The following is a 21,099-nucleotide window of genomic DNA, read 5'->3' on the forward strand; positions in this document are numbered from 1 at the left end:
GGTCTTGTCTCAGTACACAGTATTGGCAGAAGAGCTAGTACAGAAGTGAAGGATCTGGTGTCTAAAAGAAGTTTATGGAAATTCTGAAAGAATTTGAAAAAGACAAACCACAAAAATGTTCCAGTGCTAGAAAATAAAACTTGGGACAAGAGCAACCCCGGATCACTTTGAATTCTGTGTGCCTGCCAAGCAGGTCAAGCACAGCCCCTATAGTGTGTCAGTGTTATGTGACCCAAGGAGTCTGTACTTAACTGCATGCAGAAGGAGGTCATCTAGTAAGTCTGCCATTAGCAGAATGCCTAAGGACGGAGTCTAAACCTCAGCCCAGCTCTGTTTCATACTGAGATTGTTAGGGATCCTTAGGTCTCATCTGTGCATTGAACTACACCTTGAGTACCCCCATCCTCTTAAAGCTCCTCTTGATGATATGCAGAATGTATCCTGTAATTCTTTGCTGTGTAAAAATTTTGGTATCTAGGAAGATCACATCACATACCACAGTGATTGTTCACCATTGTCTCAAATAGGATCCTTAAGAGCTTTAGTCTCTCTGGATCATCAGAAGTAGCCTGGGAAATAATTCAGTCCCCGCGTATAGCTCAGGAGAAAGGTAATTGACAGTAAAACTTTAATGCTTTATAAACCAAAGGATAGTGGATTGAGCATTTAGAAACTCGTGTTAGGCATAATTAATATTGAAATAAGTTGCTCTTTTCTTAATGGTGTGTTATTAAAGAACGAAAAGGCTAAAATGTCAAGTGGAATTAAAATAATGGCTCCAGATTTTAACCAACAGAGAAGTAGCATCCAAAACCAGCTCCATGAGTCACCAAACTAACAAGTTGCTGGTTTCCCTGCATAAAGCATTTCTAGAAACACTTTGACTGTCTTGCCTTATCTGTGTATGTGTGTGTTTCCAGAGCAAAACCAGTACAAGTTACACCTGGTTCTAGGTTTTAGCTAATGGATTCTATCCCTTTGTTTTCCCATCCTTCTCCCACCCCTTGCTGTAATCCCTTATTAGTCAGAGTCATTCCTTTTGTGGTTAATGATAAAAGGAAGATGTGACATTAAAGTTAACGGAGAAATTGCTGTGAGATGAGTGAAACTAAAAACTCAAGGAATGACAGCCAGCACAAAACAAAAGGGCCATAAGACCGTCAATATTAGACTACAGAATCATAGATCCCAGAATGGTTTGGGTTGGCAGGGACCTTAAAGATCATTTAGTTCCAACCCCCCTGCCATGGGCAGGGATACCTTCCATTAGATTAGGTTGCTCAAAGCCCCCTCCAATCTGGCCTTGAACAGTTCCACAGAGGGTGCATCCACAACTTCTCTGGGCAACCTGTCCCAGTGCCTCACCACCCTCACAGTAAAGAATTTCTTCCTAATATCTAACCTAAATCTACCCTCTTTCAGTTTAAAACCGTTACCCCTCGCCCTGATAAAGAGTCCCTCCCCATCTTTCCTGTAGGCCCCCTTTAAGTACTGGAAGGCTGCTATAAGGTCTCCCCGGAGCCTTCTCCTCTCCAGGCTGAACGACCTCAACTCTCAGCCTGTCCTCACAGGGGAGGTGTTCCATCCCTCTGATCATCTTCGTGGCCTTCCTCTGGACCCACTCGAGCAGGTCCATGTCTTTCTTATGCTGGGGACTCCAGAGCTGAACACAGTACTCCTTGTGGGGGTCTCATGAGAGGGGAATAGAGGGGAAAAATCACTTCCCGTGACCTGCTGGCCATGCTTCTTTTGATGCAGCCCTATAACCTAGGGTAAACATTTTACTCATTACTATGCACCTATAATAAGGTATACCTGCTCCTATAATTCGTTCTTATCAAACTTTTCTTTTCTATTCTGCTTCCTTTTCTTTCCCAAGAAAGCTTTGACTTCTAGTGAAATCAGAGAAAATTAAGAAAGGGTTGTGATAAGCTTTTCTGCAACGTAATCAGCAGGTTTAATTAAGTGACTGTCATACTACATGGAGCCCCTTCGTTTTAGAACAGAATTTTATGTAACCAAGTGGTTTAAGGTACTCTTGACCTATTTTTTCCCCTTAATCCCTTCTTGTTTTCTATTTATAAGAGTATGGGCTAGGCTAAATGTGGAAATAACAAGATATAGTTGTGTTATGATCAGATGTTTGCATGTATCTTACCTGTTGATGTTGGAATGGGGAAGTTATTTTTTTAATATTCTACGCCTCTAGGTTGGGAGGGTTTTTTATTATTTTTAATGTTTATATTCTGTCTAACATAACAGGATATAAATTCTGTTGCTACCAGTAATCATGAACACTACATATATTGTACAATATAAATACATTCTATTTGGTCACTTCATTATACAGAACATAATTTCATTTAGAGGAGCCCAGTAAATACCCAGATTGGCATGACTATTGAATTTTAGTCTGATATTTACTGGCAATTTAGAAAAGCAAAAGAAATACCAGACCTTAGAATGATACCTAAAGATAGGTATCATTCACATTCCTTAGCAGAGAGGGTCTCAGTTTTGTATTCTGCCCCAAAATCTACATCTTCAGCAGCAACATGGCACCCCCAAACCTGATAGTTCTTGATTCTGTGTTAATTTATGAAAATGTTACCCATGAATAACTGAGTCAATAATGTTGATCGATCTCAGTGTTTTTCTCATGTACGCTAAATTACAGTCTATAGTTAGAAATAGGTGATGTTATGTTTTCATTGCCATACTTTCCAATAAAGTGCAGAACAACTAACAATCAAGAATTAAATTTTAACTCATTATTTGGTATGTATCATTCTTACTGTTAGAGATGAAAAATACTTTTCAGTGTTTTCCTTTTGTGTTTTATATAGTCATATCAGATAGCTAAGTAAATATATTTACCTACACTGTATCATCTATAGATGGACTTTTTCATGTTAGTTATATTTTCTAATCACTATATGTATTTTCTTGATAATTATATGCTACGTTTTAAAATTTGCATTAATATTTTTTCACAACCAGTGGTCAACCTTGTCTCCTTCTTTCTATGACTTTTAAATGTTGTCTCATATACTTGCTTAGCATTGGGTTTAATCAGCGCAATCTTTTTTTAATCATTTATTTATTTATTTGTTTCCAAAGCAATTTCCTGGGGTTTTAAATCTATTGTTCAATAAAGCATTATCAGTAATTCTGTTGTTGCTTCCTAGTATTCATGGTCTGCATGCTGTATGAATTTTCCTGCATCTTAGTGGTTTTTTTCTGAATTAAACCTTAATCCTTTAAAGCAAAATTATATAGTCGCTGTCCAATAACAAAAATTTTATCTTTTCATTTTACTGTTTACATTTTGAGGTTTTATTCTAGCTCCTTAACATGTTAACTTTCAGAGTTAAGTTCTATGATTTAACTGACAGTATAGTAATAAAAATTTAATTACATTTGGTGGTCTTAATCATCCACGATAGTGATGCACAAATGGGATTAAAAAGTGTAAGTGGTAGCATTCCTTTTTACTCTTCCTTCATAAAAAGGATTTATTTAAAATATGATTCTGTTTCAAAATGTGGCTCTGAAAGATGATGGTATAGGTCTTTATCTTAATAGTTTTCATTCCAGCTATATCTGTTGAATAGCTATTTCTACTATATATGTATTAGTAGAAAGTTGTTTTGGTCTTGCAAAAGTGAGAGGGATTTAAATATTAGACTGGATGCGTTTCTTTTGTGTTTAATACCTGCAATAATGAATTCAGTGGAGAATAGTTGTATTTGCTACAGTATTTTTTGCATTGTGAAAAATCTTTGGAAGGCCTCTCTCTTATGCTGGTGGGTGAATAGGTTTACTGCTGTGATGAAGAGGATGTTAATCCTCAGAAAACATATCAGAGTATCCTTTACCTCATTCTCTGGTCAGAACTGAGATTCAGAAGATTACTGAAACCTGTAGTCTGCCTAGAAGAAGAACGTGGATAGACAGCAAAGGCTTCAAGCTTACTTGACAAATGAAGCCTTTAGGGGTCATGATGCTCATATGTGATTTAGGCTTTCATCAGTGACCTCTGACACCTGATGCATGACTGTCAGTGTCAAGGCTTATCTTTGTCTTTGGTGCAGTCTTGAGACCATTGCATTTGTGAGGCTTAGAAGATACTGTTTCTCTAAAGCCAGTAAGAGATCTGTGTTGGCAGTGCCCGTTTCTCATCATCACCGGATCTGGGAGGAAGACATGACTTCCTTTCATTGTATTTATTTTATTAATTTTATTTTATTTATTATTATGTGCATATTCGGACTTGTCCCATGCTGTGACTGGAAGAATGTTGTGCTGTCCCAGTGTCACTCCCTGTCTTCCTTCTAAAGGTGAAACCATAAGAAACTTTGAACAGAGAGGTTTTATGGCTCAGAGTTATAACTTGATAAGCATCCATCTGCCTTCACGTATTCTGTGCACCTTTAGGATAAAACAATAATTTAAAATTTAGTACATTTTGCTGTTATTTTGTAAAGATACATGTTTTAAAACTTTTTAATTTAGTTGCCAGTGTCACTGACTTTGTAATGCAAATATATGTTTATAATCTTGATAATGATTATTTTTTACAGTTTTGGCTAAAGATTTCCTGCCATGCAGTCGTAATTTATAGAACTGTATCTGTATAAGAGAACATGCTCTTCCTGCAAGTAAGGAGCATGTTTGACAAGTCAGAGCTATTATAGGTGTCGCCCTCTATGTCAATGACCAGCTGGAGTGCATGGAGCTCTGCCTGGAGATGGATGAGGAGCTGACCGAGAGCTTGTGGGTCGGGATTAAAGGGAAGGCAGGGAGAGCTGACATTACGGTGGGGGTCTGCTACAGGCCACCCGACCAGGAAGACCGAGCGGATGAGGCCCTCTATAGACAGATAGGAGCCGCCTCACACTCACAAGCCCTGGTCCTCATGGGGGACTTCAACCACCCCGACATCTGTTGGAGGGACAACACGGCAGGGCATAAGCAGTCCGGGAGGTTCCTGGAATGCGTCCATGATAACTTCCTTCTCCAAGTGGTAGAGGAACCAACGAGGAGAGATGCTATGCTGGACCTTGTTCTCACCGATAAGGAGGGGCTGGTGGGGAATTTGAAGCTCAAGGGCAGCCTGGGCTGCAGTGACCATGAAATGGTGGAGTTCAAGATCCTGAGGGCACCGAGGAGGGCGCACACCAAGCTCACTACCCTGGACTTCAGGGGAGCAGACTTTGGCCTCTTCAGGGATCTGCTTGGCAGAGTGCCATGGGACAAAGCCCTGGAGGGAAGAGGGGCCCAAGAAAGCTGGGTAATATTCAAGGATGACCTCCTTCAAGCTCAGGAGTGATGCATGCCAACAAAGAGGAAGTCCGGCAAAAACGCCAGGAGGCCTGCATGGATGAACAAGGAGCTCCTGGACAAACTCCAACATAAAAAGGAAGCCTCCAGAGGGTGGAAGCAAGGACAGGTAGCCTGGGAGGAATACAGAGAAACTGTGCAAGCAGCCAGGGATCAGGTTAGGAAAGCTAAAGCCCTGATAGAATTAAATCTGGCCAGGGACGTCAAGGGCAACAAGAAAAGATTCTATAGGTACGTCGGGGATAAAAGGAAGACGACGGAAAATGTGGGCCCTCTCCAGAACGAAACGGGAGACCTGGTTACCCGGGATACGGAGAAGGCAGAGGTACTCAATGACTTTTTTGCCTCGATCTTCACCGGCAAGTGCTCAAGCCTCACCGCCCAAGCCGCAGAAGGCAAAGATGGGGACTGGGAGAATGAAGAGCCGCCCACTGTGGGAGAACATCAGGTTCGAGACCATCTAAGGCACAAGTCCATGGGACCCAATGAGATCCATCCGCAGGTCCTGAGGGAACTGGTGGATGAAGTTGCTAAGCCACTATCCATTGTATTTGAGAAGTCGTGGCAGTCCGGTGAAGCTCCCACTGACTGGAAAAGGGGGAACATAACCCCCCTTTTAAAAAAGGGAAAAAAGGAAGACCCGGGGAACTACAGGCCAGTCAGTCTCACCTCTGTGCCTGGGAAGATCATGGCACAGATCCTCCTGGAAGCTATGCTAAGGCACATGGAGGACCGGGAGGTGATTCGAGACAGCCAGCATGGCTTCACCAAGGGCAAGTCCTAAGCCACTAGACTAACCTAGTGGCCGCCTATGATGGAGCGACGACATCAGTGGACGTGGGAAGGGCTACAGATGTCGTCTATCTGGACCTCTGCAAGGCCTTTGACACGGTCCCCCACAACATCCTCCTCTCTAAACTGGAGAGGTATGGATTTGATGGGTGGACTGTCCGGTGGGTGAGGAATTGATTAGATGGTGGCATCCGGCGGGTAGTGGTCAATGGCTTAATGTCCAGATGGAGACTGGTGACGAGTGGCGTCCTGCAGGGGTCTGTATTGGGACCAGTACTGTTTAATATCTCCATCAATGACATAGACAGTGGGATCGAGCGCACCCTCAGCAAGTTTGCAGATGACACCAAGCTGAGTGGAGCGGTTGACACGCCTGAGGGACGGGATGCCATCCAGAGGGACCTGGACAAGCTGGAGAAGTGGGCCCGTGTGAACCTCATGAGGTTTAACAAGGCCAAGTGCAAGGTCCTGCACCTGGGTCGGGGCAACCCCCGGTATCAATACAGGCTGGGGGATGAAGGGATTGAGAGCAGCCCTGCCGAGAAGGACTTGGGGGTACTGGGGGATGGAAAGCTGGACATGAGCCAGGAATGTGCGCTCACAGCCCAGAAGGCCAACCGTATCCTGGGCTGCATCCAAAGCAGTGTGGCCAGCAGGTCGAGGGAGGTGATTCTGCTCCTCTGCTCTGCTCTGCTCTGGGGAGACCCCACCTGGAGTGCTGCGTCCAGCTCCGGAGCCCTCAGCATAAGACAGACACGGACCTGTTGGAGGGGGTCGAGAGGAAGGTCACAAAAATGATCAGGGGGATGGAACACCTCTCCTATGAGGAAAGGCTGAGAGAGTTGGGGTTGTTCAGCCGAGAGAAGAGAAGGCTTTGGGGAGACCTTATTGCAGCCTGTCAGTACTTAAAGGGGGCTCATAAAAAAGATGGTGGCAGACTGTTTAGCAGGGCCTGTTGCGACAGGACAAGGGGGAATGGCTTTAAACTAAAGGGGGGTAGATTCAGACTAGATGTAAGGAAGACATTTTTTACACTGAGGGTGGTGAAACACTGGCACAGGTTGCCCAGAGAGGTGGTGGATGCCCCATCCCTGGAAACATTCCAGGTCAGACTGGACGGAGCTCTGAGCAACCTGATTTAGTTAAATGTCCCTGCCCACGGACCTTTACAGGTCCTTTGCGACCCAAACTCTTCTATCATTCCATATTATCTTTGGTTAGTAGAGTTTATAAGCAGTTTATCTGCTGTATATTTGCTGCTCCTGTCTAGCAGCACGACACAGATTATGGTGGGGAAAGAAGGAAATGGCTATGGATTTTTGGGTAAAACTGTGAAAACCAAAACAGAAATCCATCCTATTTGTCTTTTCAGCAGTTAATGAAAGATCAGTTTTAACTAAGCAGAACAGCTTCATCGGCAGTTTGGTTTATTTGAACAACATAGTTTTTATACTAAATAATGTATATATCAAAGACGAAATAACGTAGTTTGAAAGGGGAGGAAAGGCTTTGTTTTGCAAAGTTATGTATCCGAAAAAGTTTAAGAAATCTGCAAAGTAGAAGAGTACTTATCTCACAGTGTGAACTAAAGCTTTCAGCCTTATTTCCCACTCTGTGTTTTTCTGACTTCAGCTCCCTCTCACTTTCATTAAGGAATTTTTTTGAAAATTTTGAAAAACAAGGATCCTTGAACGCATAAGTGGAAAAATACCATGTAGGTATTGAAAAGTGCTGTTACCATTTTATGAAAGGGAGAGTATTACTGGAACATCACATCCAGTTCTTGTTTCCATACTTTAGAAGGGAGGTTACAAATGAGGAAGGGTTCAGGGAAGTGCTGTAATAATTATTTCAGGGTCTTGAAAGCTTGAATAACTTGATCTCTCAGTGATCTCTGTGGGAAAGAGGTCCTGTTCAGGTTACCTGTAAGTACTTAAAAAGGGAGAATATGTCTGACTGTAAAGGGCTGCATGCAGAAAGCATAGCGCTTTCTATATAACACAGAGATTTGTAATGAAACAATTTATGATACCTGTAAAATGATGTGAGTGTGAGGTTTATTAAATATTGACACAAACTCAAGAGAAACAACAATCTTTCTACCACTTAGTCTTATAAAAAAGAAAGTGGAAGCTTTCCTAAGATACACACTTTTGTTCCAACTGTCAGGCTAGGGCTTAATATAAGAATTATTTGGTGAAATTCTAATGTTAAGATAAATGTCCAGTAATGTGTCTTTTGGTATTAGAAGTGAAATGAACATTTTATGCAGTCAAATTATGCAAGCAGGGGAAGAAGAATAAAATACTTAAAAGCTAAAATTGCACAAAAATAAATAGAACTATAAATTTCTAGACATCAAGTTGAAATAAATGAAGACTGAAAAATCAAAGCTAAAGTAAAAATTAGTTGAATGATTAGGGAAAAGAGAAAAAATGTTACTGTGGAAGATGGAAGTTGGTTGTCAGATTTCTGAGTACTCATACATTATTTGCACCGAAGTTTAACAAAATTAAGGACAATAATTTTAGTACACACAAAATTTGGAAAATAAAGTTCAGGCATACATAGGATCTTCTCTGTTGTAGAAAGGGAAACATTCTACAGATAAATTTGAGCAATTGCCTAAATAATACAAGATCTATTGCTACCAATATCTAAAACTAAAGCACCATGGTGGGTACCCAGGTCTAAGAACAATAAACATTTATCCCAGAGTTAGGAAATTCAGGAATTTTCTGGAATAGACTGTGCCTTTATATATTGTAACATAACACTGGCGATGGCTTTGAGTAATGGAAGAAGAAATGTGTAGAAATTCCTGAGTGTCCTGGTTTTGGCAGGGATAGAGTTAATTTCCTTCCTAGTAGCTGGTACAGTGCTGTGGTTTGGATTTAGGATGAGAACAAAGTTGATAACACACTGATGTTTTAGTTGTCGCTAGGTAATGCTTACACTAGTCAAGGACTTTTTAGTTTCCCATGCTCTGCCGACTGAGAAGGCTGGAGGTGCACAAGAAGCTGGGAGGGGGCACAGCCAGGACAGCTGACCCAAACTGGCCCAAGGGACATTCCATACCATGTGACGTCATGCTCAGTACATAAACTGGGGAAAGCTGGCCGGGGGGGCCGCTGCTCGGGGACTGGCTGGGCATCGGTCGGTGGGTGGTGAGCAATTGTACAGTGCATCACTTGCTTTGTGTATTATTGTTATTATCATATTATTATTATTATCATAATTTTATTTCAATTATTAAACTGTTTTTATCTCAACCCATGAGTTTTTCTCACTTGTGCTCTTCCAGTTCTCTCCCCCATCCCACCGGGTGGGGGGGAGTGAGCGAGCGGCTGTGTGGTGCTCAGTTGCCGACTGAGTTTAAACCACGACACTGAGGTAGAGCTCCTCACATATTTGCATGTGACAGTTCATGGATACTACAGCATGCAAGTACTTTATAAGAAGGGCTTCCTGTTTATTTGGTTTTCTTTTTTCAGACTGTTTTTTTGTTTGCAATCTTCTGCCTTGAAAGGACTTTACATTACCAATTGTACTATTAGCAGAAACCTGATATAATACCGTTGGACTACGGTATTTTAAAGGAAAGAAAATATATGGGAGTAAATGATTGATAGCAATTGATACGCAAAAGCAATACAGCAGCATGTCAGTACCAGCATATCAATACTTTATATTATGAATTGTAATAATAACCAAATACCAACCACAGTTGCCATGTAATGATAAATATATGTATAACATCAGTAAAGATATATTTGTGCAGTTCTTTAAAATAATGGTAAGGTTTTAATTTTCAAATGGATATGCTCCTAAGCAAGTATGTCCCAATATACACTTACTGTATTTTATAAGCATGTATGTTGTTGAACTTTTCTAAGGCAAGCATGTACCTAGAATGGTTTTAGTCATGCCATATGGTTTAGTTTCTTTCCTAGTTTGTAAAGATAGACATAAAAAACCTAGGCAGGAAAATAAAACTAAAACCATATTTTTTGTGGCTAGGTTGTACTGTTTCAGCATTAAAGCTGTCCAGGAAGAAAGAAAAGTCCACAATGCATTTTCAATGAAAAAATGTTGTTCCACCTTGCTATCTAATTTAGATTCAGTATCAAAAGCTAATATCAGAGTTCTGTTGCCTCTTACTACAGGATTTGACAATGCTGGCTGCCTACTATTATACTTGCAAAGAATATCCAAAAACAGCCCTCTTTTTTTTTCTTTCTTTCCTCCCCAGTGAATGGATGAAAAAGCTTTCTCTACAGAACTATCAAGAATTGTTAGAAATTTTCTGCTTTCTTGATAATTTTTCTTGCAGTTAATTTATTCAGATTGTTGTGGCTTCTTCCTGACTTCTGTTAAAACAACTACTGGCTTACTTTTTTTCTCTTTTTTAAAAAGAAAACTTCCTTCCGTAGAGAATTCTAGATTGCAAAAAGAAATGAATGTGTATTATCATGTACTACGGAAGTCTCTAGCTAGCTTTTGTTATATCTTTTTGGCATTAAGCCTTCACTACTAATTTTGCATTAACTTACTATTTTGCAGTTAAGTGGTATAAAAACTTGGTCTTTGATTCTCTCCATGTAATACTTATGCATTCAGTGTACTCATTTTATTAGTTCTGAGCTCTCTTCTCTGTTTGTAAGAAATTTTGCTTCATCTTCCTTCTTTTCCCCTCTGTTGCCTATTTTTTAAATTTCTTGTCTCAGTCACTTCCTTCTTCCAGTCATGAAGAATCACTTCTGAAATTTTTGATATTTGTAAATTTTGGGCATAAGTTTTAGAGAGATCTTAGCTGTCTGTGATTTTAGATAAAGAGACTTTGAATTATTACTCTACTGTATTTTTCTCAATGTAATACTTTATAATTTGGCTAATCCTTTTCAGTAGGGGCTATGCATTGGATGACTTAAGAAAGCACCTTAGCTTTACTATGTTTCTTAAGTTGTATTAACCAAACTTTTTACTTGGCAGCATTCCAGTTGTCCATTGACATAGTGACTGTGTAGCCTGCTTGTTTCTAAAGCTTTTACGAGTATTCTTTAGAAATACTAAGGGACAATGTTTATTAACAACCAACCCCCAAGAAACTCTTTGTTCTACTTTATTGTAGTGCCACACAGCTCTTCACTGGCTTCTGAATGTGATACATGAACATGGCTGCTGAGTATTCTCGACAAGACATTGAAAAAAATCTCTGCCATTTGCATTTTTAAATCAATTAAGGAAAACCTGCTTTCATTCCTTTTTTTCCCCCCAGTAGATCTTCCTTTTCGAATTGATCGAATGTATTTAACAGTTTGCTTAGATGTGTAATGATATACTGTATTTAAGTGGAAAAAAGGACCAATAAACAGTTAGTAGGTTTTTTAGAAACTCTTCTACAAATCCGTTATATTCAGATAAAGTGAAAGAAAATCAGCAAATAAACATACACAGTGATAGCAAAAATTTCAAAACATATCAGCACTCATTAAGGGATATAAAAGAGTGGTTGCTTTTTCAAGACTACTGAGTAAAGTGATGTTCTAATTCAGATGAGCTCATTTGAAGACCCGATATATAAACAGAAGTCAGAAGAGTCTGGACTCTTCAATGTGATTGCTTGTTTAACCTTCTAGGAGTCCATACCTGCAAATTCAGTCTTCAGGTTAATTTAACCAGTTGTTTGTGACACGTGTGGTGTCAGAGGCTGAGATAAGTGAAATTTAGCTTTGAGCTTCTAAATAGATAGAACCATCACTGCTGAATAAAAGCTAATATAATGTGCAAGTAGTTGACTAACTGCTGAAGGCCCATAGTTTCCTACCTTCAGAAATTATGCCAACAGATTGTGATATGGAAGAACAGCATTTCTATTCTTGCTCTTTCCCTCCTCCCACAATTTGTAATAGGGCTAAACAGCGATTACTAAGTGCCATTATTACTAATCTCTAGAATATGTTTTTTCTTACATTTTAATGTCAAAAGAACTGTCATTACTTTTCTTTGAAAGGTACTATTTGTTGGCTAATGCAGTTAGAGGATTAACTTTGAATTCAGGTCAGGCAGATCTAAAATGATGAGTTGTAAGATTTTTAAGAACCAGAAGACATGGACCTTGTTAATTCCAGATGGTGATCAGATTGTCTTTTGCAATAAGTAAATGGCACAAGATGCCAGGCAGTTGCCAGAGAACGACGAACACCTATGTGCTGTAATTTAGCTTTCCAAGAACGTATGGTGATATTACACACCAAAAGTTTTGCTTTTGCAAATACCCCTGTTTTGACAACTGTCTCACAACTAAACCCAATTCAGATAGTCAGATTCAGGATCAAGTAAATGTTTCCCATAGGCATTTGTCTAACACAAATCTATAAAATAAAACTATTTGCCTATTTCACATGAAATATCTCCTCATCAAACAATAAATTATCCTGTCTAGGGAAGGAAACTGTAGCAAACCCCTGTATTGTTCTGCCTGACTTTTCACTGTTGGAGAAATGCTTGCAGTCTCATTCATTTCCATGAATGCAGGCTCTCCTTCCTGTTACATAGAAATAACATAAATGCTGCCCATTGCTTACCGTTACTACTTTTGTCTTAGAAATTGTTAGGCCAGTTGTGACCCCATGGATTATTTTAATTAAATCTTTGAATTAATTCCTAGACTAATCTTTGCTGAATATCTTATGAGACTGAGAAAGAAGAAAACATGCTAAGCTGAGAAACTTTTAAGTCCAGTTTACCTTATGGTATTTAAAATTAGCATGAAAAAACATTTTGCAGAAAAAAAACAACCTTCACCTATAAATCACAGGCAAGTGATTTCTGTAATAATTTTGATTTGGAGATCCTGTCTCACTTCAGAAACCATGTCTTATTGCATAAAATACTTATCATGTTAAATAAACATCACCAATTGCTCACTTTCCTTTTCATTGATTGTAATTGATCATAATATTTAAATTATTCAACTGACCTATTCTTCAATGTATTTTTTTAATGCATAAGAAATAAATATTTTAACAAAAGTAATGCTAAACTAAATATTATAAATACGGAATGGGATGGGTAGGAAGACTCTTCTTGTTTTTCTTTTTAAATTTTCTATAGGAGGCATTTCTCTTTGAAAGTGTGCATTTCAAAGATGGGTCCAACTCAGTGAAAGATAACCCTAATTATTAGTAATTACAGTTTCCATTTAGTGCAAGAAAGGAAAACTCATGCAGAAATATTTTTGAGCTTCCAGTACACTGCATTGTCTTTCTTCAAATACATGTTGTAAGCATCTACTTTATCTTGAAATGCAATATTTCAAATCTGGACTTTAAGTAAATATTTTGTTTCAACATCCTAAAATAATTCTTGTAGACAGAGAAAATTAGGGACTGTACTAATGAACTGAAGAATGGAAAAGACAGTTTCATTCCTTGCATAACTGACAAACTCAGATCACTTTTGTAGAAGATAGCCAATGGGGATAATAACTTAGTGACAAAATAGAAAAAAAAAGTAATAATTCAAAAATTACCAGGCCATTAATCTTGTCTTTAAAAGAGAACAAACTAATTTATTTCAGAGAGGGTTAAACCTGAAGTGCAATTTATAATCTTTTTGGTAGCCTAGTAATGTTGAAAGATTAATAATGTCATTCTGTATGATTCGTCTCTTGAACTTGAGCTATTTTTGTGAAAAAACTGAAGTCGTGATGACATAAGGCAAGAAGAAAGCTTCAATTTGCTGTTCATTTGCAGAGAGGTGAGAACTGAATACATGAGGAGCACCACTTTGTGAAACAGAATGAGCAGCATCATGAATAAAGATTGATTGCACTTTCAAAATTCAGTAGTTGTCATTGAAGATATTAGAATAGTTTGAGTCCACTTGTTATACGTATCGTCAGAAAAAAAGCCAAATTAAGAAGAAGAAGAAGAAGAAGAAGAAGGGAAATTCCACAAGAATTTGTCAGGTGTTCTCCCTCAGGGAGAAGCAATTTGTTTGGAGTTTTATCTGTAAGGTTCTGTTGTGTCATTACATTGTCTCTGACCTTCCTCATTATCTTTTCCAACTTTAGGCGTTGGTTTCTAACCTTGGAAAACAGTGAAAAGAAACAGTCTTTGTTACATATAAAACTACAGTGAAGTTTTTACAGCTGCAGTCTTCATGTAGTTTTTCAGGTTTCTTAGAGACTCTTGGGAGAGTTGGACTGGGGAACTCTTTTTATGGCCAGTCACTGGAGCTCCTCATGTGCCTTCCCTTCTCCTTTGGAAAGTGTCCTACAAGGGCTAGTGAAGGGCTTAAAATACCGTGAAAGAGTCTGATCCTTTCTGTAAGCAAGAGCAGAGGAGGAAGTCTTTGCAGCAGAATTGTTAGACCTTGCTATGTCCAAAGATGGACAGCATTTGTATTGCTTCTTCCTTACTCCAGAGATTACTGTGGGGAGTTTTTCCTACATGCTGTGGATTGGGCAAATGGGACTTTTCATGATTCTGTTCCAACTTGGACACCCCTGGCATTTTTGGAAACTCAGACGTTCCATCCAAAATTGGGCATAGGAAAAGTCTAATGAGTAGCTCTCATGAGAACTACTAAACTTACCAGAATTCCAGTCATTGCTGGGGCTACTATTAGCCAAATATACTGTATTGTCTCTGATATCTCTCATGGTAAGTGTTGACAAAAGTATAGTAACTACTATACTTTTTTGATATTTACAGAAATTCATACACCTTAAATTTTTCTACTAGATTTAATAGATCTTTTAAAGTACGTCTCTCTGTGCACTACTAAAAACAATAGAAAATATTGTTTAGATGCTTAAATATACCTTTTTTTAGGAAAATAAAAATTTGGCTAGGCTTATATGATGAGAGTCCTAAAATTCTATGGTTTCTTTTAAATTGTTGCATGTACTGCTGGGGAGACGCTCCTACAGTTTATTGGAACTCTCTCCAGATTCTGCTTGTGAATTCAATGTTTCTTAAAAGCTTTACAACACTGCAATTTTTTTGTTTTGTTTTTAGATAGAAGTGATGCAGTTGAGCTTCCTATAAAATTCATTCCTCGGTATGCTGGTTGCTACCACTGTCAGATTCTTCTGAAGTCCTCCTGCGATGTTCGTGTCTATGAGATTGAATGTGTAGTGAATACAGACCATGCTGAAGCAGAGCTTGAATTTCTAACTCCAGCTTACCAGGCAGTGGTTCAGAATATTCCAATAGTAAGTTCACTTTACTACCAGAAACTAAACTAAGATTCAGGATTTTTAAAAACTGGACTCCAGATCAATACTGTTAAAATTTACAGTTGTAAGATGTACAAATGCATGTAAATACTGACTTGAGTATTACTACTCAAAGTCCATATTGGACATAATATAAAGCTTATTGGGAAAAATAGTTTCTGGCAGTTCTTAAAGTAAATTATTGATTTGATGGGCTTATTTCTAATGTTTCACTTCTGTCCTCACAATTGTTAATCTGTTATTTAATAATGTTATAACACTGAAAGTAAAAAAAGGAGTTCTTTAATCTAGGGAATAAATGTATTGTTTCTGGAAAAAAGGAGAGATATTGAGGAGTAAAATAGAAGAACTAGATTACATACAATTTAAAAAATATGGCAAGCATAGGCAGTATACCAAGTATAGTTTTATCGTACCTATTTTGTATATGAAACCCTTGACATGTGACAAGTAAGACCAGGAAGTGAAGACGGAGTGTAGGTTGGAATATCAGCTCCCTCAGAAAATTATTGCTCAAAATTTAGAGAACTTTTCTGATTTAAAAGAAAAAAAATATGAAAAAATGATAGGGAAGGAGCTTAAGCTGCGAGAGAAAGGGTAAAAATTCTTTAAGAGATAAAAATGGTAAAATACTTCCTGAGATTTGAACTATGGTTTGGTCTATGTACTTGATGTAACCATTTGATATTAAAGTCACTGAAGAATAGCAGTGAGTTAATTTATAGAAAAAATATTCTGAGATTTTGTAGACAAATAGCGGGGGCAGATTCAAACAAGGAGACTTAAGGTCTGGGGAAAGACCATACTGTGGATACTCTGTGAAATACTGAAAGTAGACAAGGAACTAGTTCATTAAGAAAATAAAAGTAAAGAAAATGAAAGGAAATCATATCACTGTGCTATCTTTTCTTACACATAGATTTTAAGATATTCATATATTGTTTATTAAACATTGATTTATTGAATGTTACATTAGCTGAAAAACATCTGTTACATAACACAGAAAGGTAAGGTTTTTTCCCACCTCCTTTAAATAGAGAGTTTCTAAACAGATTTGCTTTATTATTTTGATTATTTTTTTTTTCACTTCTGAGTGTTCCTAAATGTATGATTTTAAATTTCATGCAGGAGTCATGCTTCTATACTCTTAAGTCTTGCTTGTTTTCTTAGGAAGGAAATAAAAAGCACCCCAATTGGAGCGTATACTCTGTCGGTGTGTATGCGTGTGTTTGTGAGAGCGGGAATGTGTATCTCTGTTAGTCTGTCTCTTGTCTATGGAATGAATGCACATAGTCACAAAGTCTGCTCTAAATGTTATGCCCTAAATTTTCAAAATCAAACATTGATGAACAAACAAATATAAAAATGTGAAGTTGTTCCTGTCCTTTTACATCCTAAGCTTAATTTTGCAATTGCATATTATTTTTTTCACAAGGTTTCTGTCATGTTCAGTATAAGAAATGTGTGTTACTCTGGTAAGGAGTTAGATACTTTACATTTTTATATACATTCATTCTAGCTGGAGCTTCTGCATCTATCAGAAATTTTTCCATACTTTTACGTTGTTAGTTAGCACTGTTATATTTGTCATTCAAATTACTGAACTTTGAAATACTCTATGGAGGAAGACAGATGCTCATAGAGAGTGAAACTGAGGTATGGGGTTGTTCAACCTGCTAAACTTAGTTTCTTGAACCTAATAGTTAGTGTTCAAAGCACTTTTTGTGGACACTAGCAAACTGTCATAACATCTGTGTGGTAGGTGGAACACTTTATAAATGGAGCAAATAAAACAGTCAAGTGATTTGCTTAAAGCCACACACTGAATTAGTGACAGAACCAGAATAAGAATAACCAGAATAACTCACAAGCATGAGAATCATGTAATTGTTCCATCATTCACTTCCAGCCTCTCCAGTGAAAGAGGTATACTATACATGCAGCCTTATTATGTACCTTGGCTTTAATCACCTACCATCCTGTGAAAAGATTCTAACTCCCTTAGCATTAATTGTGTTTCTCACTGACTTAACAGGCTTCAGATAAGATTTCGCATTAAGCAGAGATCCTGTAGGAATTAGATGATTAAGTAATTAAAACTGTTTGTAAATGCACAAGTTCAAGGGAGTAGAATTTAACAAATATTTTATTTTCTAATGTTTGTGGTTGACCTTAATATCTTTTGTTAGAAGATATTTTTGACAAATTCATGCTGTATTAGAAGGATTTGTTATAGAAGAATTTCAAAGTGACCATGTTTGTCAACTACATTTCTCCAGCTGACAAGTTTTTGTGTTTGAGATTAAGAAGAAATACTTATTGGGGTAATCATCACTAGTGTGGATAAAGGAAGCATCTGATACCAATGACACTAGAAATCACTGAAAATAAAACAACTTAAGCCCCCAAATTTTGACTGTCCTCCTCTTTTCCTTACCAAAACAATCATGGTGATATGTTTCCGCTGTCCCACCTTTTAAAACAGTAGATTAGCAAAGGGTGATGACCTGAAAGTCTTAAAACTGATCAAGCTGGTTTTCAAAAGGATAAAGTTGTTCCTGATGTGGAGAAAAAAAGTATGAGAATAAAAATAAACTTTTGATGCCTTTTTTTCATTTTGTCTTCAGCATGAGGATACCAGTTAATTACTTCCCCCCCCCCCCATGTTTTCTACCAGAGATGAAGTAATTGTTGTTATTACAGAATTGGAGACCACAGTGATGGAAGTATTTTGAAAAACTGAGGCACTATACAAATCTCACCATTCCAAACAGGCATTTGTGCTCAACTAGGAAATTTACCTCTTAACAACTAAGAATTAAGCATTAATCATACATCTTAATCAAACCTTAGATATATGATACTGCAGGTCTTGTGCCATGCCGTGGGGTTAGCTCTGACGACCACAGGTGGTGGTTCTTAGTTTCTGAGGTTGAGATAGCTGAGCTTGAGAGACTTTCAAAGAAGGAAACAAGGATCGAAGTATCATCTCTATTCCCCAAACCCCATTGTTCACCTCTGACATTTCTATATAGTTTTCCATGCAAAAAGGCTGTTATGGATCAAAGGATTACTTCTTCTTTTCATAAATCAGATCAATCTTCTCTGTTTTGGCAAGGCAGGTGTTAGTTCTTGAATGCCAGTTTATTTTCTTTTTCAGATGAATGTTCACCTTTTTGGAGACTGGATGTTTGGTCATCTGGTTCCTTCAAATATTAGGAGGCTGGATAGCATCATTTTAGTTTTACTGTTTTTATGCAGCCCCATTAAGCACGTATTACAAAGTATCTTACTTTCTACCATAATCAAGCAGTCTTGTGATACATCTGGATGCAAGACAAACATGTTTCTTAAATAGGCTTTCATGCTACTCAGGACAGGGATTCTTTAAAATAGATTAGTCTCTTGAAAGACCAGTTTCTGAGAAGATAGGACTGTAAATACTCCTTTGGAGACAGAGTCCTTAATTCGTAAGCAAGGCTGATCTTGTAATATAGTCAGTAGCCAAATGAGGCAATATATGCTAGTATACTACATCAGCACTTCAAAGAGGTACACTAAGATTTTCTACAGATGCAAAAGGGACAGAATTTTGGCAAGCATTAAACAGCACCATAAAGATACTTGTAAATGTTTTTAATGATACTTATAAATTCCATCTTGACCATTAGCTATATCGTTTACATATTCTTCTAATGAGCGTTCTTGCTGAATATACTGGTATCATAGTATTGATACCAGTACCTCAGGCTGCCAGGGATAAGGGATTTACTATTAGCTTAATTCATTTTTAAAATACACTTTTATTCTCCCCAAAGGTGCTCTGAGCACAGTACTTTGGGAAAATGAGTACTGTGCTCTGATTTGATGCTAACTGCAAGTAAAAGCTGAAATGCATGTTAAGAGCTTTAAATGCATAATCTAATTTACATTTTTACTTTGATTTCAGAGTAACATGTCCAGCCAGGACTGGAAACTTGAAACAATTTTGGAAGGACAGGGTTTTTATGGCCCTCCTCTAATAAATGTGGGATCAGGTGAAACAGCTCTGTATCCTCTCATGTTCAAGCCTATTGCTGAGTGCATAACAACGGTAAGAGGCAAATTAGTTTCATCATTTGAAAAGGATGCTTCTGTCAATAAAATTTACATCAGTGTCCAAATTAGGAAAGTGCTTAAGCAGTTACTAACGTTAAGCATCTGCTTGAGAGTCAGAAATTGAAAGATTGCCTACTAGCTGAAGTGAAAAAACAAAGGAACTAACTTTGCAAAGCTTAAGACTAGACATGATAGATTTCCTCACCACCCTTTGTTAGCTCTTCCTTTATTTGGACTTCTGTCAAACCCTCCATTTTAATGAAACAACCAGTTACTCTGTAGAGATTCTGAACTTTGATCATAAAAATGTACATTGTGTTAGTTTGAATTTAAATACATATATTAAATCGTATTTCATTACCTAAGTAATAAAGTAGTACCATTAAGTATTTCTCGTTGCATGCATACATCACAAATGAATTTATGTGATGGGTACTTTGTTTTCATAAAATAATTTCTGTTACAAGTTAAGCCACTACTTAGAAGCTGCTTTTGCCATCAGAGTAATCACTATTATGAATGCTAAAATGAAGAGCAGAGCAAAGGCTATGACACCTTTAGCAAGAAGCAGTATACGTATTTTTGCCTGTATACTAGCTGAGAGATTTTGACTGCAGGTTGCTATTCAAATGTGTGACTTGCCAAAGACAAAAAAAAGAAAAAAAATTGTTCTGTGAAACATTAGTTTCTGCATGCATTACCAGCCAAATATAATGTAGTTAAGGAATCCAGTACTATAAAACTCAGTATTAAAAAGTCAAAAGCCCTGAATCCTTCGATGACAAATAATTATGAAGAACATTGTAGTTGAAGGACAGGTGGAAATGATTGAGCAAAGTTATATTTTACATGAGGAATAAGGATGCATGAGAACATATTTTCTTGGATATTTGTTTTCCAGGAAGAAGCCAAGAGGTAGAAAATCTAGAAGTATGAAGGCTTTATATTGTTAAATTTCCTAATTTAGAAAACTTAAAAGCTTTTGTTTCTTTAGTTTTCTTCTCTGTTTAACAGCAGAGTTTACTTAAGAACTAGAAAAGTCAACAGGAACACTTCCTTGTAAAGATGCTTTGTTGCCTGGATTTAAGATTAATAGACTAAAGGAGTTGGCTTGGCAGCCAAAGAGGACTTTTACAGTGCTGACGCTTCTTTTTTCTTCTTCTTTCTTTGTCATAGGGAAAGCTTATTCTGCGAAATGATACAGCTGGCACTGAAAACATCTTTAGCCTTAAGGGAATAGGGAAGAAACCTCTGGCACAGGATCATATTGTGATAGATGGCCAAGTGAGAAAGGTCACTCGAAAAATTTTATGGGTGCCCAATTATACCAAAACCAAATTAACGTACAAGGTAAATTTTTGCAATAATGTGACAACTATTTTTCTATACAAGGGCCTATGAATTATGTATTACAATAGTAAATATTATTGTAATTGTAATAATTGTAATAATACTACTATTAAATTAATGTATCTATGAGAAATTATATCTAACTATAGTTTATAGTGTATGGATATGTTTATAGTCAGGAAGTCTCTGAGACAGTGTATGATTTTACTGAAAGTTCCATGGAAAAAGTTTTCTTAGTTTTTTAGTCTGGTTCCTAAGGGGACAACACT

General features: G+C 37.6%; 1 protein-coding gene across 1 annotated transcript in view; it reads left to right on the forward strand.

The window, feature by feature from the left end:
• The window catches only part of CFAP47 (cilia and flagella associated protein 47), a 371,213-nt gene that overhangs the window by 167,464 nt on the left and 182,650 nt on the right, over positions 1–21,099 (forward strand). Inside the window, exons 46-48 of the mRNA XM_076355671.1 lie at positions 15,162–15,358; positions 19,332–19,475; positions 20,657–20,830. Coding sequence (XP_076211786.1) covers positions 15,162–15,358; positions 19,332–19,475; positions 20,657–20,830 — 515 coding nt within the window. The remainder of the gene's footprint in view (positions 1–15,161; positions 15,359–19,331; positions 19,476–20,656; positions 20,831–21,099) is intronic.

Source organism: Aptenodytes patagonicus, chromosome 1, assembly GCF_965638725.1.
Source record: "Aptenodytes patagonicus chromosome 1, bAptPat1.pri.cur, whole genome shotgun sequence".
Lineage (NCBI taxonomy): Eukaryota > Metazoa > Chordata > Aves > Sphenisciformes > Spheniscidae > Aptenodytes > Aptenodytes patagonicus.